The sequence below is a fragment of the Hibiscus syriacus genome, unplaced genomic scaffold, assembly GCF_006381635.1.
Source record: "Hibiscus syriacus cultivar Baekdansim isolate YM2019G1 unplaced genomic scaffold, ASM638163v2 tig00111372_pilon, whole genome shotgun sequence".
Classification (NCBI taxonomy): domain Eukaryota; kingdom Viridiplantae; phylum Streptophyta; class Magnoliopsida; order Malvales; family Malvaceae; genus Hibiscus; species Hibiscus syriacus.
In genome coordinates, this window is record NW_024063072.1 from 692,889 (window position 1) to 714,261 (window position 21,373).

Here is a 21,373-nt window from a genome sequence, read left to right on the forward strand (position 1 = left end):
GAATGCGGCAAAATTTCGGATGTTCGACCTGATGATGTCGTCTGAGAACCAACCAGCACGTTTTCAATCGGTGGCCAGAACGGTTCCGACCACCACTCTTCCGCCTAAAATCGAAAGCATATGATCTGGACAATCGAATATTCTATTCGATAGATTTTCCATCTGTTTCAGAACTTGTACAATGTAGAGTTTATAATAGCATCCAAACGGAGATGCAAGCAGTGCTAGTAAATGTGAATGGGTTTGAAAATCATTTACAAGAGCCGGTATCGGAGCCGACCCGTATATACATATATATATACACGATATATATTTACATGGATGATTGTCGAACTGTAAGCAATAGTTTAAAAATTAGATGATGGCCATGTGAAGAGCTCTCAAATGGCTATAACAATCGTCACTGCTGCTAAAGAACTCTAAACATACCCAGCAAACATGCCTCCCACACTTGCATTCGATGTGGTTGCACCCATCGATCTTCTCGATTGTGTATCCGCATACGGGGCAAGTTTGTACCTGATCTTTCCCCTTGCACCACTCTTTCAAAGAAGAATCAGGGTCTTCCTTGAACTCTTGGTACTTCTCACATGACACATACGGATGATATTCAAGATGGCACCGAGTACAAGTCTCGGCATAACATGCTCCACAGACAAATAACTCATCCGAAGTGTTAGGACCTGCAACGCGATAAACATTGGGGCAATCAGGAGAAGGGCAAAACCGATAGGCACCACCACTGGATGCAACAAATGCACCCAAAGAGGCCCTGAAGAGTTCCTCTAACTTCTCAGTCGACAGCAGAGACTTTAAATCAGTAAGCAAAATGGGAGCTTTACAATCATGGTGAGCACAGCATACAGGAAAACTATCCAAGTTTCTAATGGCGGATTCGCATTGCTCCACCAAACATAGACGACAAAAGAGATGTGAACATCCTTCGAGACGGTAACCATCTTCTACTTCACACAAGCAAATGGGGCAGATGACTTCACTACCAGATCTCTCAGCTAAATCTCTGCCTGCTTTGGCAATCTCCAGGACAATGTCTTCTACTTTTTGCTTCATCTCTTTGTCACCACGAATAGAAATGATATGAAGTCGGGTGTTGAGAGTAAATTCAGCCCCAGGTATCTTCTCTTTGAGCCCATGAAGGTCTGGCCCAAAACTTTTAACCACTTGCTTCATAATATCAGGAGGCAGGCCCTGACCTCGAAGTCGAACCTCAAGCTGCTTGCTCTCGTGGTAGGACAAAAGGGATTGAATCAATTTTTGCTCGGTTACAGCAGCAGCATCGGAATTGCCAAAGATTCTCACATTGAGACTATGCCGGTCGAAAGATATATAGGTTCTTGTCTCTCGTTGCAATGATCTCATTAGATTAATGCCATCTCTAGAGAACAGGTGCTGCAATATGGAAGGAGTGAGGCTGGCATGTTTTACAGTCCTTCCATTCATTAGCTCTTCCACCGGCCTTCTCAACTCTGCCACAGTTTTGGTGGCATTGGCGGATATTCTAACCCGACAGGAACCATTTTCATTTTCCTCTAGGAAGAAATCTGCACCTGTAAATGATGTGTTGACAATTTCATAAGAAAACATCCAAATTCCTTAACCATTTTCAACATAAAGAAAACAGATTGGCAAACCTGTTCATCATTTTTAGAGGATATATTTTGATACTTAAATATTACTATCACCCAGATTGGCAAAACTAAGAATCTATAGTGCAGTTTAAAATAGTTTAAAACCGGCATAACTGCATTAAAATCCTAAAAGATGATATGAAATGTCAATCAAGTGTGACAAGTTTGAAAATAACCCAAAGCAGAATTGATTAACCGGAAAGAAATTGAAAGAAAAATAATTGATATAACCAGAAATTAAATGCAAAACAAGAAACTCGCTGACAAGCTCTGGCCCGAGGCATATCTCTTAACACCGAAGCACAAACAGTGGAATACATACTACGTTACTTGACTCTAGTGTGAGTGTTTAAATAACAAAGCATTCATATACAACTATATAAACATGCACAAAGAAAGTTGAGACAGAGAAAACTAATAATAGTGCTATGACAGTTCAAGTACCTTTTACATGTCTGAAGCTCCCTAGCAAAGAATCAAGCTGCTTCTTAATAACGGCATAGACAGAATAAGAGCAAGATATAGAAGTATGAAACAGTTGCTGGCATCTTATCTTCTGCCATGAAAGACATCCAGGTAATACTTTACCTTCTAGCTGTTCTAAAGCTTTTGCAGCCTCCAAATGTAATCTTCCATCAAAGGTAATCAACGCCCTCATGAAAGTATCCCTTGGTTCAGGCTCAAAAACCTGAACCTGACAACAGTTAGTATAGGGATTCCCTTTAGACATAAAGGGGGATATTTCTCTGAGGAGTGCTTCCTCACAGGCACCACAAGTTGGATTTTCCACGGCATCTCCTCTCACGAGAAAAAAATCATGGATTTTCCTTTCTGTTTCCAAACATAGTGTATCCCGGATTTCAGCTTCAGAAAGCTCTTTATCAATTCCATATATCAGAATAGAATCATTAGATTTCCTGCTAACTTCGCAACGAACATATTTTCCAGCTATTACCAGACGAGAGAAATCATCCAAAATAGCCCCAACATCAACCAGATTACATTTAACGATTCCAAATCCTTTACTGACCCTACGAGGCCAATGAACTTTAGCTTTGACAGCAGGGAAAGAGAACATTTTATGATCCCCCCCAAAGGATGTCTGTGAAGGAAGTACCTTCAATGCAGAGCCGGCAAAATTGACCCCGTCCAGCTCAGCAGCTCTTCTGGCAGCATCAGGAGTTAGGAACGTTATCTTGCCCCATTTTTCCTTGTCATTCGCTTCCTGCCCACTGGGTTGAGATTTATGGACCGAACAAATACTGCCATTAGAATTCTCCTCAAAGAACATCAAAAGCTCCTTATCATAGAAGGCATTAACATCTGAATGGAATACCTCAACAGTCAAATATCTTTTGTCAACTTCAAGATGCTTGATCTCTGCACCAGCTCCAAAAAGTGCCATAGATGGTGAGGCTCTTCGTCCATGAAATACAGATTTCTCTATGCATTCATTAAGCAACCATTTCTTTTCACATTCAAGAACCTCAGTTACAAAGTCCAGAACCTTCTGCATGTGCACTGATGAGGCAAACAGAAGAATCTCATTCTGGTCAATATTGACTTCAACACCAACCCACTCATTCATACAAGCTGTCCTAATCCGTGATGAAAGACATTGAAGGCTGTGGTTAGATCTCCCACAGAATTTTTTTAACAGAGTACTACCAAAACCGGTTATTGCCTTCACTTCCAACTTCCGTCCTTCCATCAAAGATGCATCAAACAAGGGTGGAGGATCTAGGGTAGCCAAAGATTCAAAATCAAAAGCAGTTACACAGACCAAATACTGTTTGTTGACAGATAACAGTTCACCGAAGACAACCCAACTTGGCTTCTCACCAAATATCAGCAATGAACATGAAGGATGCAGTTGAACATGCTGCCCAGTCAATGCCACTTCATAACCAAGTTGATCATGTCCAGAATACATGGCTACATTTTCAGTAAGGGAAGAAAGTATAATAGCCTTCAAAATTTTATCTCGCTCAGTGGACTTATGAGGATCCCATATTAAGTAACTTGGAATAATAAAAGCAAGCTCCTTTTTAAGACAATTTTCCAATTCAAAGACTGTGTCTTGGCATCTACGCATTGATTTAGCATTTATGCGGTTTTCCCAGCACCATTTATTTTTCCTATCGGAAGGAAGAGCTTCCCATTCCTTGTACACAGAGAGCAGAGTGAAGAGATCACCATTGCGGTGGCAAAATTGCACCTTAAGACAATCAGCTTTCGCTTTATCATTATCACTTCCCACCCTGCAAAATATGCTACTGGCATTTGCCATAACAGCAGCAAGAACAAGGCCCTCCCTACGCAGGCCACAATGAAAGCAACGGAGAATTAGTTTACCAAGACGAGGCTCAATCCCCAATTTTACCAAGTGTCGTCCTTCATCACTTAATTCAAAAACCCCATTCTTTTCCACAATGGCTCCCAACTGGACAAGATTCCTAGTTGCCAAGTCAATGGCTTTAGGACTAGGTGCATCAACAAAATCAAAACTCTGAACATTCTTGATTCCCAAAGCAAGGATCCTCAGAACTGCAGTACCAAGATGAACTCTATGAATCTCGGGCTCCTGATTAGGGGCCATTAACTCAAAATCGCTTTCTGTGAATAGTCTGTAGCATCTTCCTGGTTCTGTCCTCCCAGCACGACCAGCTCGTTGATTGGCAGAACTCTGGCTGATCCAGCAGACTTTGAGAACATTCATTCCAGTGCCGGGTTCAAATTTACTCTCCTTTACCATACCAGAATCAATCACATACTTGATTCCAGGAATTGTAAGCGATGTCTCTGCAATATTTGTTGCAAATACAATTTTTCTTCTCTCAGGGTAGTCATGGAAAACATGACATTGCTCTTCAAAGGATAGCTTCCCGTGCAATGGTAACACAACCGCATTTGGAGCTTCAAAATGATCACAAGCCCATTCTACTTCCATCTGGGAAGTCAAAAAGGCAAGAATATTCCCTTCTTTCTCTGTTTTGTGAACCTCAGCAGCCATCCTCAAGACATCAGAAACATATGTAGGAACCATACCATAACTGGAAGTTCCCTCCGTTACATAAGGAACATATTTAATATCAACAGGAAAGTTCCTCCCCTCCAAATGAAAGATTCCACACCCAAAAAAGTAGTCTGAGAGTTGATTTGCATTAGCTGTTGCAGACATTATCACAAGCCTCAGATCAACTCTTCGGACAAGTAAATCTTTAAGCATGGCCAAGAGAAGATCAGTATTCAAACTTCTTTCATGGGCCTCATCAACAATGATGCAAGAAACCCCTGACAAATTCCTATCATTCATATAATGCTGCAGTAAACAGTGGTCAGTCATATATATTACCTTCGAATCAAACTGCTGAGCAGAAGAAAATGTTGGACAACAAATGACTGAATTATCATTGTAACACCCAATGCTTTCTTCTCTGACTCTTTTTGCTAATGAGATGGCAGCAATCTTTCGTGGCTGAGTACATACAATTGACTCATTTGCAGCGATTCCTGAATCAGAAAGAAACTGAACCAACTGGGTGCTCTTTCCTGAACCAGTCTCTCCAATCAAAACCATGATCTGTATATTAAATAGTGATAAGTGAAATCAAGGAAAGAGATAAAAACAGCAACATTATTATTAGATTTAAACACCCAAGTAATATAGGAATAAAATGAATATAAAAGGACAAAGAAAATAACCTAAAAATTTTGCAGTTATTATCCACTACAGCATGGTGAGGTAAATTACTCTCTTTTTTTCTTTTGTTGAATTTCTCATAACAAAATTATATGAACTTACTTTCAATGGTTTTCAAACTCTATTGCACTTAAGCCTACTTTTCAAGTTTTTCATCTCTAAATTACACTGTCAAATTATAGGGTGATACTCCTCTGAATGAACACATCTCATGTACATATAAAGCTAGTATTCACAATCTCCAAACCAAAATTCACATTTTAAATTTTGCATCACTAAGGTCTTACGTTTAACACAATATATATGATGATAGTCCAAAACTATATACCAAAATACATCATAAAACCCAAAACAAAGCTGAAAATAAAACAGAAAATTGGGTTAATAAATAAATGATTACCTGTTCCCCATGTATTCTAGTAAGAATCTCTCGTCTGTGAGCATAAATAGGCAAACCATCTTCCAACCTCCTACATTCCCTCAAAATCAGCAGATGAATTCTCTTCCAATCAAGCTCTCCTTCAACCCTGAAAACCTCCACACCTTTATCATCTTCCACATTCCCTATTATCTCCCCATCTTCCAAACACTTCAACAAGCTCGCCATCCCTCCCTTAAACTCCTTCAACCGCTTTGAAATTGTCAATCTCTCCGCCATTAAAGCTTTCTTCGTGTCATTCAACTCATAAAACCTTATATACGAATAATTCCTCTTACCCATCTGTCTTGACAACTGAGCGATCTCATCGGATTTTTCGTTGATTTTCTTCTGCCACTTCTTAACCAATTCCCCTTCCATCAATCCCGTAATATGGCTCGAGAAAAGGGTTTTAAGGTTTTGTTCGAGTTCCACCGCATCGGAAGGCACTATGATGTTGCAAATAAGCTCTGGAGTATAATGGTGGAACCCATCAAAGCGGGAACGCCAGAGATGAAGAACTGAAGAGAGGGTTTCGTTCCATTCTCGGAACGTTAGAGAAGCTGCGACTTTCCCGGCGGTGAAGATGTGGGAGCTTTCGGGGGATGGGTCGTGTTGGGAAATAAGAGTCTGGAGGTTGTTGGGTTCAGAAGGGGAGGGGGAATGATCGTGGAGGAGTTGAATTATGAAGTTTGGGCGGCGGAGGACGTTGGAACATACGGAACCAACGGTGGTGGCTGGAGCCAGAGGAAAACGGCGGCGGTAGTGTTGGTTATTCACAGCCTGAATACTAGGACGGTAGGTGTTTGGGTAGCTGGGGCGGTGATTGTGGTAATGGTGGTACGGTGTATGGCCACCAGGCGGCTGCGGCGGCGGCGGCGGGTGGCGGTGGTTGGAGGATGAAGAGGAATCCTTCATGGAATAGGGAAAACTAATCAAAATCTAGAAAGGCAAAATAATTTCAGCTGTTTTTTCTTCTTTTTTGGGAGTGAGTCAGCGAGTGAGCGAGCGAACGAGCAGAAGAAGACAAACAATAGAAGAAAACAGAGGACTTATTTTTATATATTAAAATTTAGGGTTTAAGAAAATTCAATTTTAAAAAACAGAAATTTGGGGAATTAGATCCCGATTTACAAGGACGATACCATAAAGTAATTGTAATTATTATATTTATAATTTTTAAAATATTTATACATTATATTAACAAATAAATTATATATTCGTATTGGTCAAGGAAAGCAGATGTAATTTGAAGTGGAAATGACTTTGGATTTTATTTTGTAAAGGGAACAGGGTGCTTTCACGGTTCTAACTTACCCCTTAAGCCATCCCAAATATTATATATTTGTATTATTTATTTTTCTTTATTTTAATATATTTTGAAATATATATTACTTGCATAAACCAAATAATTTGTTAAACGAATTATTGTTATTCCTTGAGATCTCGGATTTGAACATCATAAATGTCAAGACTACGAACGTCTAATATCAAATAATTGAGACTTATTTTTAAAAAGATATTATTTTATATTTATCCAAAAATTAAAAAAAATATGTATTACTTTATCAATTTTATTTGTAGATAAATGAGATAACGTTTCTTAATAAAAATATGAGTTTTCTAACCTATTTTAGTAGTAATATCATTTCATTGTAAATTACACCATTCAATTATTAGTAACTCTTTTGTTTACATTATCCAATTATAAAATGTTATAATTTAATCTTTAAAATTATCAACATCATTTATTTTGATTATTTATTTATACCCACCGTCACATGTCTCAATAGTATTATTTTATATTTTTTATGGTACATTAGTTTTGTTTTATATTAATAAAGTTTTACATTATACCAACAACCACTTTGTGGATGAGATATTAGGTCTTTAAGCAAGGTCAGGGGTTCAGATCCTGACGTTTGCAAATGGAGCAAATTGAGTTGGGAGGGTCGCCCTTGCCCCTGTAGTACCCGATCTAGATTAGTCGGTCAATAGATCATATACATATCAGTGATTAATTCAAAAAAATAAAGTTTTACATTATATGTTTATGTATTACTACTTTGTATTGGTATGATTCTGCATTATAGGTTTGTGGCATTACATGCATCCTTCCTCCATTGCATGTATTATTTCGTATTAACATAGTTTCACATTATATACCTTAGGCGTTATAGGCTATTTTAGGGATGGACAGAAAGGAGAATAAGTCGGTCATTCTTTTAAAGATTTTAAATTATCATATATTTTAAATATTTTATTTATCTTTTATTAATAATTTAAAAAATATTATAAATTTATTATTCTTAAAATTTTAGAAATCCATCTTCTCTCATATAAAATCATACGTCCATCTCTGAATTATTATTATTAGTAGTAGTATAACACCCCCAACCCGTACCTGAATCGAATACGAGTCCGAGGTGTCACATTGACATTTCAAAACATTTACTTGTACAAAATAGTGAATAATTTTAAACTTTTTCTACATATAACTGAATAATTTACATAAATTATCTCAAACAGTTTATAAAACTTATTAGCACATAAAAGATTTAAAAACTTTAGTTACATGCCAACACTATTTATTATAAGAAAGAGAACCTACTATAAAATATCTTCTGATCTGATCTCGAATAAAGCTATGTTGTCTCAGATGTCTATCCTTGCTCTTTCAACTTCTTTGATCCTACGTGTGAAACAATCACACGCTAAGTCTTTGACTTAGTGAGGCATTTAAAGAATATAATATAAACCATAAAACATTTTATATAACAAATCATATGCATTATATACAGTGTATTTATACTATTTATTTTATTAACTCATGTATTAGCCTATATATATACTTTTGATATCTTTTGTAGGCCCATGAACATTACTGAGAACTCAAGGTATGTGAGTACTATGAGGTTGTGCACACATATGCTGTCACCACAGCTCGTATAAACTATGTCCCAAAGGACCTATCATCCCAAAGGATGTCATCTGTGTCCCGAAAGACCTATCATCTCGAAGGATGTAATATGTGTCCCGAAAGACCTATCATATGTCTCGTAGGACATATGGAACCCTCGACTCTTGGCATGCCAACTATACCACTAGCTCTCATTTCACATAACATGTGCATTATCATTTATAACAATTCAACTTACTTGTACCATATAAACATGTAATCTCATAACTTATTATTATTGCTCTTATGATCACATATTTCTTTTCTTCTGTCAAAACATCTATTTCATATCATATAACATGTATCACATATTGCATATTCACATAGATCATAACACATACAATAATCACATCGATCACCAATCAAATACTATTTTAGGAGTCACTTCTTACCATAGTAACTCCATTACTGTCTCATCGCAAGCCAATGTTTGTTCGATAATATAAGTACAAATTAAATTGCACTCACCTTAGCCTTGTTTGATTTGAATCAATTCTAGTCCCTTGATTATTCCAGAGCTTGTTTAGGCTCAATATCTACATAAATATAACATTTCAAAACAACTATCAGAAGCCTAAACCTTAAACTTGATGTTAACAACATAAGCCAGATTATTGAACCAAATTTCATTTTTCCTTTAGGGGGAATCGATACCCCTGAACATACTGGAAATTTTTCGTTCAAGAATGGGAATCGATTCCCCTTTATAGGTATTGGTTCCCTCTGCCCAGAAATTGTACTTTAAGCCCGAAAATCTTCAATTCTTCACTCAATTCTTCTATTTTAAACCCCTATCATATCATTAAACTCAACTACCATTACTTAAACCAACTTATATCCATGAAAATCATCTATAACTTAAAAATTCTATTCCTCATATGTAATTCAAGAATCATACTCAAATTTCAATATGTTCTAAATACAATTCTAACACTTCATATTCCTTAATTATCATGATGACAAGTCAAAATTAACTTCAAATTCAACTTATCAAATCTTTTTCATGATTTCATATAAAAACTCATTTTCTTAAATCTTTTATAACTTCTTCATCTTTTGATTATAAGACAACTTAAGTTTTCCTTAAGCTTAATTACCATCTAATGATCCAAACCTAACCTTTAATTTAACAAATAATCAACAACTCAGAAAACCCTTACCTTTGCCTAGCTTCCACGGTTGGGAGAAGAAGAAAGGAAGAAGAAAGAGTTTTCAGATAACTCTTTCCCCCACCTCCACATGATTCAATCATATTATTGGGGGAAAAATATCTTTCATGCTAAATGACCATTTTGCCCTTTAATTCTTTTGATAATTACTAATAACTTTCAGGAAATATTTCTGAACAAATCATTAAATTATTCAAATATCCTACTTCAATCACCAAACTCTGAAGTTTTATAATTTAATCACTAACCCGTATTTTGGGATGTTACAAATCTCTCCCCCTAAAAAAATTCATCCTCGAATTTTCATTATACAAAGAGATGGCGATATTGAATCTTCATGTCCTTTTCACGTTCCCACGTCGCTTCTTCCACCTTGTGATTTCTCCACAACACTTTAACTAATGGAATAGTCTTGTTCCTTAATTGCTTGACTTCGTGAGCCAATATTTGAACAAGTTCTTCCTCATAAGTCAAATCTAGTTGAACCTCGATCTTTTCAGTAGTTACAATATGAGATGGATCGGATCGATATTTCCTAAGCATTGAGACATGAAAGACGTTGTGAATTTTCTCCATTCCAGGTGGCAAAGCTAATTGATATACCACTAGTCCCACTCTCTTAACGATTTCATATGGTCCAATAAACCGAGGACTCAATTTTCCTTTACGTACAAATCTCAATACTTTCTTCCACGGAGACACTTTCAAGAACACTTTATTTCTGATTTGAAACTCAATTTCTTTCCTTTTTAAATCAGCATATGATTTCTGTCTATCAGCTGCAGCTTTCAGATTATTCTGAATTACTTGGACTTTCTCTTCCATTTCTTGAATCAACTCAGGACCAATAACTTCTCGATCCTTAAGTTCATACCAATTCAAGGGTGTACGACATCTTCTCCCATATAAAGCTTAATAGGGAGCCATTTTGATGCTTGACTGATAACTATTGTTGTATGCAAATTCAGCAAGTAGAATATTTTTCCCACGATTCCTTAAATTCAATAATACAAGCTCTTAACATATCCTCCAGAATTTGGATAGTTCGTTCAGATTGACCATCTTTCTGAGGATGAAACGCTGTGCTAAAATTCAGTCTTGTGCCCAATGATCTATGTAAAGACTTCCAAAATCGTGACGTGAATCTAGGATCCCGATCAGAAACTATGGAAACAGGTACTCCATGTAACCGTATAATCTCTCTGATATACAGCTCAGCATATTTATCCATAGAGAAATCCGTTCGTACCGAAATAAAATGGGCTGACTTAGTCAACCTTTCCACAAGCACCCATATTGAATCTCTTTTGTTTGGATCTTTTGTTTGGAATTAAAGGAAACCCCGCCACAAAATCCATTGTTACATTCTCCCATTTCCATTGAGGAATTGAAATTAATTGTAACAGTCCCAATGGAACCTGATGCTCAACCTTAACTTGCTGACAAATCAAACATTTTGATACAAATTCCGTAATGTCTTTCTTCATTCTAGCCACCAATATCGACTCTTGAGATCCATATACATTTTGTTTCCTCCTGGGTGCATCGTTAATGGACTACAGTGAGCTTCCATTAATAAATCATTCTTTAATTCATTATCATCTGGAATCACTAGCCTCCCTTGATAATATAGGTTCCCATCAGTTTTCATCTCACAATCTGTACACTCTCCATTCTTTATTTGCTGCAACTTCATTGAACACTTTTCATCTTTAGCTTGTAATTCTTTAATTCGATCTAACCATGATGGTTTGATAGTCAATTCCGCACAAATCGCACCATCTCCACCTAATGATAGTTTAACATCCATAGCTCGTAAGGCTACAAACGTCTTTCGGCTTAAGGCATCCGTTACTATGTTTGCCTTTCCGGGATGGAAATCAATCACAACATCATAATCTTTAAGAAATTCCATCCATCTTCTCTGTCTTAAATTCAACTCTTTTTGGGTCATCAAGTACTTTAAACTCTTGTGATCTGTATACAAGTAGCATTTTTCACCATACAAATAGTGACGCCAGATCTTAAGAGCAAACACTACTGCAACCATCTCCATATCGTGTGTCGGATAATTCTTCTCATGCGGCTTTAATTGTCTCGAAGCATAGGCCACCACCTTGCCTTCTTGCATTAACATACATCCCAAACCATTATGAGACGCATCAATATACACTACAAAATCCTTGTCAGACTCAGGTTGAACTAACACTAGAGCTTCTGTAAGAATCTTCTTTAACTTTTCAAAGCTCTCTTGACATTCTTGAGTCCAAACAAATTTTACTTCCTTTTTTAACAGTTTAGTTAGGGGTAATGCTATGATCGAAAAGTTTTTAATGAACCTTCGATAATAACCGGCTAACCCCATAAAACTTTGAACTTCTGACACATTCTTTGGAACTTCCCACTCCATAATAGCTTTAATCTTTGAGGATCCACTCAAACTCCTTCTGCATAAATTACATGTCCAAGGAATGTCACTTCACTCAACCAGAATTCACATTTAGAAAGTTTAGCATAAAGCTTCTTATCTCGTAAAATCTGCAAGACAATCCTCAAATGCGAATTATGCTCTTTCTCTGACTTTGAATATATTAAAATATCATCAATGAAAACTACCACGAACTGATCCAAATAAAGTTGGAAAATTTTGTTCATTAGATCCATGAAAACAGTTGGTGCATTCGTAACTCCAAACGGAATCACTATAAACTCATAGTGACCATATCTTGTTCTAAATGCCGTCTTTGGAACATCTTTCTCTTGAATCTTTAATTGATGATAACCCGAACGTAGATCGATTTTTGAGAACACTGAAGCTCCCTTTAATTGATCAAATAAGTCATCGATTCGAGGAAGTAGATATTTATTCTTGATAGTCACTTTATTGAGTTGCCTGTAGTCAATGCAGAGACGCATTGAACCGTCATTCTTCTTAACAAACAAAACTGGAGCTCCCCAAGGTGATACACTTGGTCTAATAAAACCTTTGTCCAGCAATTCTTGTAATTGAATCTTTAATTCTTGCAACTCTTTTGGAGCCATTCTGTATGGTGACATGGCAATAGGTGCAGTTCCAGGTAATATTTCAATTTGGAACTCCACTTCTCTGTCTGGAGGCAGACCTGGTAACTCTGCAGGAAATACGTCAGAAAATTCTTTGACGATAGGAATTTCTTCAATCCCTTTTTCCTTGGTTCTAAAATCCCACACATTAGCAATGAACCCTTGACATCCCTGTAGCAGTAACTTCTTTGCCGACATTACTGAAATTACATTTGTCAATGGATTCCATCCTTCACTGAACACTATAACATCCACTCCGTCAGGACTGATTAATGTTACCCTCTTCAGTCTACAGTCAACATTAGCATAATAGCGATATAGCCAGTCCATTCCCAGTATCACTTCGAATTCGTCAAAGGGTAATTCCATCAGATTAGCAGGGAATTCGATTCCTTGAATCTTTATGGGACACCCACGACACACTCTATTTACCCGAGCACTGTGTCCTAATGGATTTGTTACTATCACATCTTTACTAATGGCTTCTAATTGAATTCCCAGTTCACTCACCAATTTACTACAAATATATGAATATGTTGACCCCAGATCAATCAATATCATAACACATTTATCATACAGTTGAAAGGTACCTGCAATTATCTCAGGATCATCACGTTCTTCATTAGTCTTGAGGTTATACACCCGAGCAACATAGCGCACCTCTTGTTGAGTAGAAGATTCAGGCTGACTTCTTTCTCTACCTCTACCCCTTCCTCTCTGAGAAATCGAAACAAATCGCTCTGACTGTGAAGGCTCTACGGACCTCACTGGACAATCTCTCATGAAATGTCCCGTTTCCCCACATCGGAAACAAGCTCCGACTTTTACTCTACATATACCACTATGATGTCTTCCACATGTCTGACATTGTCTTTCTTGACCCGGATTTGCTCTCCCAGTACCAGGCCCTATTGATTGAGTTTGTCTAGCTCTCACTTGATTTGATCCTCTAGCGGAAGATGCCATTGATTCAGACCTCGCCTGAGAACGAAAACAAAAATCTCTACCTCTCTTAGGTGATGTAAAACTTGATGAAGCTCCAGTTCTTTTAGACGGTTGGGCTCTCTGATCCCCAAACCTTTCATTCTGAGCCCTCTCTAAAGCTTTAGCACGATTGACAACCTCTTGAAACGAGGACAAGTTCAACACGATCAACATTTCTTTCAACCTCGGGCGCAAGCCTTCAACAAACCATTCACAAGTATCTTTTTCTGTTGGAATAAGCTCAGCAGCAAAACGACTCAACTTATTAAACTCACACTCATATTCATATACGGTGCGATTCAACTGATTCATACTCATAAACTCTTGCTTCATTTGCCTTATAAACTGATCTCCAATATACTTGTGCTTAAACTCTTCTAAAAACAAGGACCATGTCACTTGATCACTGGTCATCCTCAAGGTAACATTTGTCCACCAAATTCTTGCTTGTCCATGAAGCAAAGAGACCACTCCATCTAACTTCTCCACATCAGAACAGTGGAGTCCATTTAACATAAGCTTCACATCATTGAGCCAAAGGTCCGCAGCAACAGGATCTTCCTCGGCGTCACCTTTGAATTCAGGAGCTCCTAATCCTTTCAACTCTTTCGGCAATATTTATTCTTTGAGTTGAGGAAACGGGAGGTTGAAAACGCGTCAGGACAGTGTCCAACGTCCTAAAGAACACATCTTGGTCTTTTGCAGCCACTCCCGGAGTTGTCTGCTCTTCATCTTGCCTGGCCAGGGCCGGTAAATTGCTACTTCCCTCATGTCTATCATCTCCCGCTTCACTTCGGGAACTCTCATGATCAGACATCTAACAAGACATAACCATAAAACTCTATTAGAAGACAACATACTTATAACTCTTATCAGATCAGGTTTGTTTTTTTTCTATTGGCATGTAAACTTTTTAAAACATTTCTGACTTCATTTTATGCCTAGAATCAACTAAACCATAGCTCTGATGCCATTAATTGTAACACCCCCAACCTGTACCCAAATTGAATACGAGTCTGAGGTGTCACATTAACGTTTCAAAACATTTACTTGTACAAAATAGTGAATAATTTTAAACTTTTTCTACATATAACTGAATAATTTACATAAATTATCTCAAACAGTTTATAAAACTTATTAGCGCATAAAAGATTTAAAACTTTAGTTACATGCCAACACTATTTATTATAAGAAAGAGAACCTACTATAAAATATCTTCTGATCTGATCTCGAATAAAGCTATGATGTCTCAGATGTCTGTCCTTGCTCTTTCAACTTCTTTGATCCTACGTGTGAAACAATCACACGCTAAGTCTTTGACTTATTGAGGCATTTAAAAAATATAATATAAACCATAAAACATTTCATATAACAAATCATATGCATTATACACAGTGTATTTATACTATTTATATAATTTTGATATCTTTTGTAGGCCCATGAACATTACTGAGAACTCAAGGTATATGAGTACTATGAGGTTGTGCACACATATGCTATCACCACATCTCGTATAAACTATGTCCCAAAGGACCTATCATCCCAAAGGATGTCATCTGTGTCCCGAAGGACCTATCATCCCGAAGGATGTAATCTGTGTCCCGAAGGACCTATCATATGTCTCGTAGGACATATGGAACCCTCGACTCTTGGCATGCCAACTATACCACTAGCTCTCATATCACATAACATGGGCATTATCATTTATAACAATTCAACTCACTTGTATCATATAAACATGTAATCTCATAACTTATTATTATTGCTCTTATGATCACATATTTCTTTTCTTCTGTCACATACCACATGTATGTGTAAACATCTATTTCATATCATATAACATGTATCACATATTGCATATTCGCATAGATCATAACACATATAATAATCACATCGATCACTAATCAAATACTATTTTAGGAGTCACTTCTTACTATAGTAACTCTATTACTGGCTCATCGCAAGCCAATGTTTGTTCGATAATATAAGTACAAATTAAATTGCACTCACCTTAGCCTTGTTTGATTTGAATCAATTCTAATCCCTTGATTATTCCAGAGCTTGTTTAGGCTCAATATCTACATAAATATAACATTTCAAAACAACTATCAGAAGCCTAAACCTTAAAATTGATGTTAACAACTTAAGCCAAATTATTGAACCAAATTTCATTTTTCATTTAGGGGGGAATCGATCCCCCCTGAACATACTAGAAATTTTTCGTTCAAGAAGGGGAATCGATTCCCCTTCATAGGTATTGGTTCTCTCTGCCCGGAAATTGTACTTTAAGCCCGAAAATCATCAATTCTTCACTCAATTCTTCTATTTTAAACCCCTATCATATCATTAAACTCAACTACCATTACTTAAACCAACTTATATCCATGAAAATCATCTATAACTTAAAAATTCTATTCCTCATATGTAATTCAAGAATCATACTCAAATTTCAATATGTTCTAAATACAATTCTAATACTTCCATGATTTCATATAAAAAACTCATTTTCTTAAATCTCTTATAACTTCTTCATCTTTTGATTATAAGACAACTTAAGTTTTCCTTAAACTTAATTATCATCTAATGATCAAAACCTAACCTTTAATTTAACAAATAATCAACAACTCAGAAAACCCTTACATTTGCCTAGCTTCCACGGTTGGGAGAAGAAGAAAGGAAGAAGAAAGAGTTTTCAGATAACTCTTTCCCCCACCTCCATGTGATTCAATCATATTATTGGGGAAAAAATATCTTTCATGCTAAATGACCATTTTGCCCTTTAATTCTTTTGATAATTACTAATAACTTTCAGGAAATATTTCTAAACAAATCATTAAACTATTCAAATATCCTACTTCAATCACCAAACTCTGAAGTTTTATAATTTAATCACTAACCTGTATTTTGGGATGTTACTAGTAGTATCATTATTTTAATTGAAGTGGGACTTATCTTGGGGTTATAGAGAAACAATTCTCCAATAGGGAGGGCCTTAAATGTCTCGTTTGAGAAGATTCCAAGCTTCGTCTGAAACACTCTCACATATAATCGGCTCAAAATGATGAAGATCAACTAGTTTCGCCATATTATCTACAACCATATCAGCTTTACAAGGGATCCATACGATCTCAATTACCCATGCATCGGTCGCTGTCATTGTATGAAGCGATGGCTCACTTTTCTGGTTAGATTGAGATGTATGTTGTTGATCATGATATCCAAATCAACAATTAAATCTTTTCCAGATATGGAGGATTCATTGGATCGTCTTCAACCTAAAAGTAATTCAATAGTAATGGGCTTGCCAATGAAATCCATAACAAACACATTTTCATCAGTTATCCTGGAGAACATTTTCTGGGTTCTCCAAAAGGATGCTGATTAGGTTTCTAAATTAGTGTAAAAATTTAAATCAAATAATAAACTAAGACTTTATACCCGAAGTGTTAAATACCACAGCAGACCTACATGAAATTACCAACTCAAACAACAGGATATCAAACACAGCCTGCTTAATATCGCCGCCATGTCATTGCAAGCAGTGTAGGAGCAAGTTTACTTCTGAACCAAAAACATGCTCCATTTTGGCTCGTTTGGTCTCCTAGTATCTGTTGTTGTAATTAGTTATTGGGGTCAATAACAGAACCCTGCCGGAAATGGTCAAACCGTAACCTTTAAGCCCAACGTACTTTGCCGGATTGTTTGTCATCAGCCTCTTCGTACGAACACCAAGATCACGTAGTATCTGCAACAAGTTGAACGATACATTCGGGCATTTAATTGCACAAACATGTGGACAGAACTATGTTTTTATAATATTGAAATTGGTTAGCATATCAGTGTGTGGTGCAGGCGAAAAGACATTGTTGAACTTCGAATCCGAATGGACAGTGTGGAGTACAATGTTAAGGACTATAACAATTGACAACACTTTAAAAATGAAGATTGCCAATGATTTCAATTTACTTTTCTACCGTAGGTAACGTGTGAGAAGCAAAGCATAAATGATACCAAACAAATTGCAGAAGGAAACTTACTTGTGCCCCGATGCCGTATTCCTGAGAACCAACAGGTAACTCAAGCTCCTCATTGGCCTCAACTGTGTCATGTCCATCTTGAGGGTTGTAAGCATGAACCTTGTGCCCTAAACCAATCCCTCTACCTTCACGTCCACGAAGATAAAATAATACACCCTGACCGGTTGCCTCAATTTGCTTCATTGCTACTGCCAACTGGTTCCTGCAATCACATCTGGCCGACCCGAATATGTCGCAGGTAAGGCACTCAGAATGTACCGTCACGAGAATATCTTGGCCATCACGGATTTCACCCTGCATGTTCCACAATCTGGTTAACAACCTACTCATACAATCTAATCAAATCGATAAAGTTTTGCCATGTTGGTAGCGACACAACAAACACGTCCATATTGGCAGAGTTAAACACAAAAGGATCAACGTCATAGAAACTAAGCGACAAGAGTGCATCGCTTGAGAGCAAGAAAATCTCCCTGTAGATTCTAGCAAAGTATCAAAACACATATAAACACAAGCAGAAAGCTCCACCAGCCTCTCTTTTCCTTATATATCTGTCAATTGTTGTAATTTGAATAGCTTCACAAAATGGATTAATTCCGTACTCAACAAGGAAAAATGCAGATGAATGCAGATATAAAATAGTTTATCACCATTCCAACACGTCTATGTCCACTTTGTGATGTTGAACATGTTTTCAACACATGCTTAAAGATAAATACAGTAGAAGTAACACAGAAAGTCACAGTTGGAAGAACTTATAAAAACCAGCAACAATGGGATCCTATCTATAGACTATTTGAATAGGAACAGGAACATAAGAAGGAAGTAGTACCGACTCTACGATGTCAATACTCCTTCGTCTCTTATAGAGTTATAGTACATTATGAGCACAGATAACTGGCGGTATTAAGTTGCAGGTCCTAGTTTCTCCCTTCAATGTAGGAGAAGGAAAATCTGGCAATTAAGTTTACAAACTGGTTCACATGCCAAATATTTATGCTTCAGTTTGAGGGGACTTAAGTTGTAAGAAGAGCAATAAAGGACCCTAACTTTAACAACACCAGCACCCTCTATGAAAAATGCTCTCATTAATATACCTGATTCACGAATTCAAGAAGCTTTGGCAACCTAGCCATTGAATCATCATCATCCACAATCTCACATAGAACTACAGCAGGTTCTAACCCGGCTAATACAGCTAGATCAATAGAAGCTTCTGTGTGCCTTGTCGCCCTATCACGAGCAGCACACCTGTTGCTGTACCATGCTTTGCATCCTACATGAAATCAACACAGTTGAGATCACGAAACAAGGATTTCAAAATTTTAAATTAGCTTTAGAAAGTAAGCATACAACACTGAAATATGAATCCACCTTTAGCTCAAATTTCTCATTTTGCATTCGATTAATCGAAGCCTGCAAGTTTTTGGCAAATATAAAAGGAGTAGCTTCCACATGTACTCTCTAATAAGGCAGAGGACATACCACTGATACAGTAAAAGCTGTACAAAGTTTTTCCTCATTCTCCTTCTGGGTTACCATTAATGGTAGCTCCTATCTCTCCAAGTCTTCAGCTTTCATGCTCACACAAACAATTCCAGTTCCATGTTTGACTATAAAGGCCATGGCCTCTGGAGTTGCCCTTGATGCTGCCATTATCAGATCACCCTCATTTTCTCTATCTTCATCATCTACAACAATTACAAACTGCCAAGTTTACTGACTTAAAAGTGTTATAATCACTATAAAAGAATCATCAAATTCAAACATGTAATTAGGACAAACAAACCTTTCCTTGATGAATATCGTCAATGGCTTCTGGGATGGAAGCAAACCCTTCGTCAGGGTGATCCAGGTCATATTCATCGCCAAAGAAACCACTCATCATAGGAATTATTTCGGCTGCTAATGTTCCGAAACCTATTGCATCAGGTTGTATCTCAATCCCAGTTTGGTGGTCAACAAGTCCATTGACAAAACCAGTCTTCCCAGCAACGATTCCATTGTCATTAGGATAAGATAGCACATCCCCTTCTCCAGATACCAAAGCAGCTCTAACTTTACCAGCACCCTTGAAACACAAACCCATCTTTCTTGTACAAATGCTTGAAAACATAACAGGGTTGTACCCATTTGCTGTAACAATCGGATTCCCAACATTATACACTAAATTAAACAGAAGAGAGAAAAAATCAACCCCTGTATACTTAACACCACTAGAATTATAGAAATATACGAATCCATGTTTTGTAACAGAACATAAATAATACATGCCAAATCTTTTACATTCATTGTCAAATATAATATTTTCTTAAATATCACTCGAGAAATGATCTCAAAGACTTGACATTTTTTCCTATTATCATGAAAAATTTCTGCCATTGTTCCACTTATTCAAATATTCTGAAGCAGACAAAGGAAACTCCCTAACGTAACGTCATTTAATTAAATATTTAGAATTTAAGAACAATTGAAAAAAATGAGAATTGTAGAGAAATGTGAAGGAAAGGAAAAAGAACATACTGTAAATTGGAGAGAGCCATTGAGGAATAACTGAGATCGATTGAAGCCATTATTAATGATCCGAAAGAAGTTTTCAGAGCCTTTTATTGGCATATCATCGCCATGAAAAATGCTCTATGAGTCTAGACTCGAGAGAACGGCGAAAGTGGTGAGCTTTGTGTGGCAGATTCAAGTTTCGAGCTGACGTGGCGTTCGGGAACCTGATCTTTTTGGGTAATTGTTATTCCTTTTTCTACGCCACGTCACTTAGTTTAAATAAATAGTCTCACTTATCTACGCTATTATTTTAAATGAGGATAAATTATATAAATAATCATTTATATTGAATTTTTTTATTAATTTTTAAAGGTTGATGATTTGACTATTAACATTATTAATTTATAATAAATTAATTATTTGATGGTACCAGATGTTATTAGGTGATGAATTAAACGACCGGCGTGATAATGTTTTTACCATGCGAGATAACTTCCATTACTTTTACACTGTTTTCGACCGGCTGACGTTAACAAATGGTTCTAGTTTTCCTAGCCATCTCCACCGTCCTACGTTCACTGCCCAAAGATGAATCCCTGCTGACCAAATCCGCCATCGCCCCACTCCTTTTGTACTCCTCCACCACTCCAAGAAAATCGGGTTTCAACATCATAGCCATCCTCCTTCAAATCACCCTTGAAATCTTCATCTCCTCGCCGCATTCCACCATCTTCGTCATCCCGGACTATTCCATCGTCAACCCTTCCCACACTTCTTGGGTCTTGAAGCATCTTTTTTAGTACTTCGCCTCTCCTCTTCAGCTTCCCATGAAAGAACTCCTGATATTATTATTTGTCGAGTAAGCCCTTCACTTGCACCGAGTTGAGTATTT

General features: G+C 37.0%; 1 protein-coding gene and 1 pseudogene across 1 annotated transcript; both read right to left on the bottom strand.

Annotated features, from left to right (window-relative positions):
• Positions 1-226: 226 nt before the first annotated feature.
• Positions 227-6,741, bottom strand: LOC120159711 (ATP-dependent RNA helicase DEAH11, chloroplastic-like). The gene is made up of 3 exons (XM_039170279.1): positions 5,753-6,741; positions 2,094-5,232; positions 227-1,568 (listed from the first exon to the last, which is right to left on the bottom strand). Exons 1-3 carry the CDS (start codon positions 6,686-6,688, stop codon positions 355-357), a joined length of 5,289 nt encoding a protein of 1,762 aa, XP_039026210.1. The 5' UTR covers positions 6,689-6,741; the 3' UTR covers positions 227-354.
• Positions 6,742-13,220: 6,479 nt separating this feature from the next.
• On the bottom strand, positions 13,221-20,609 carry LOC120159758 (annotated as a pseudogene).
• Positions 20,610-21,373: the final 764 nt, after the last annotated feature.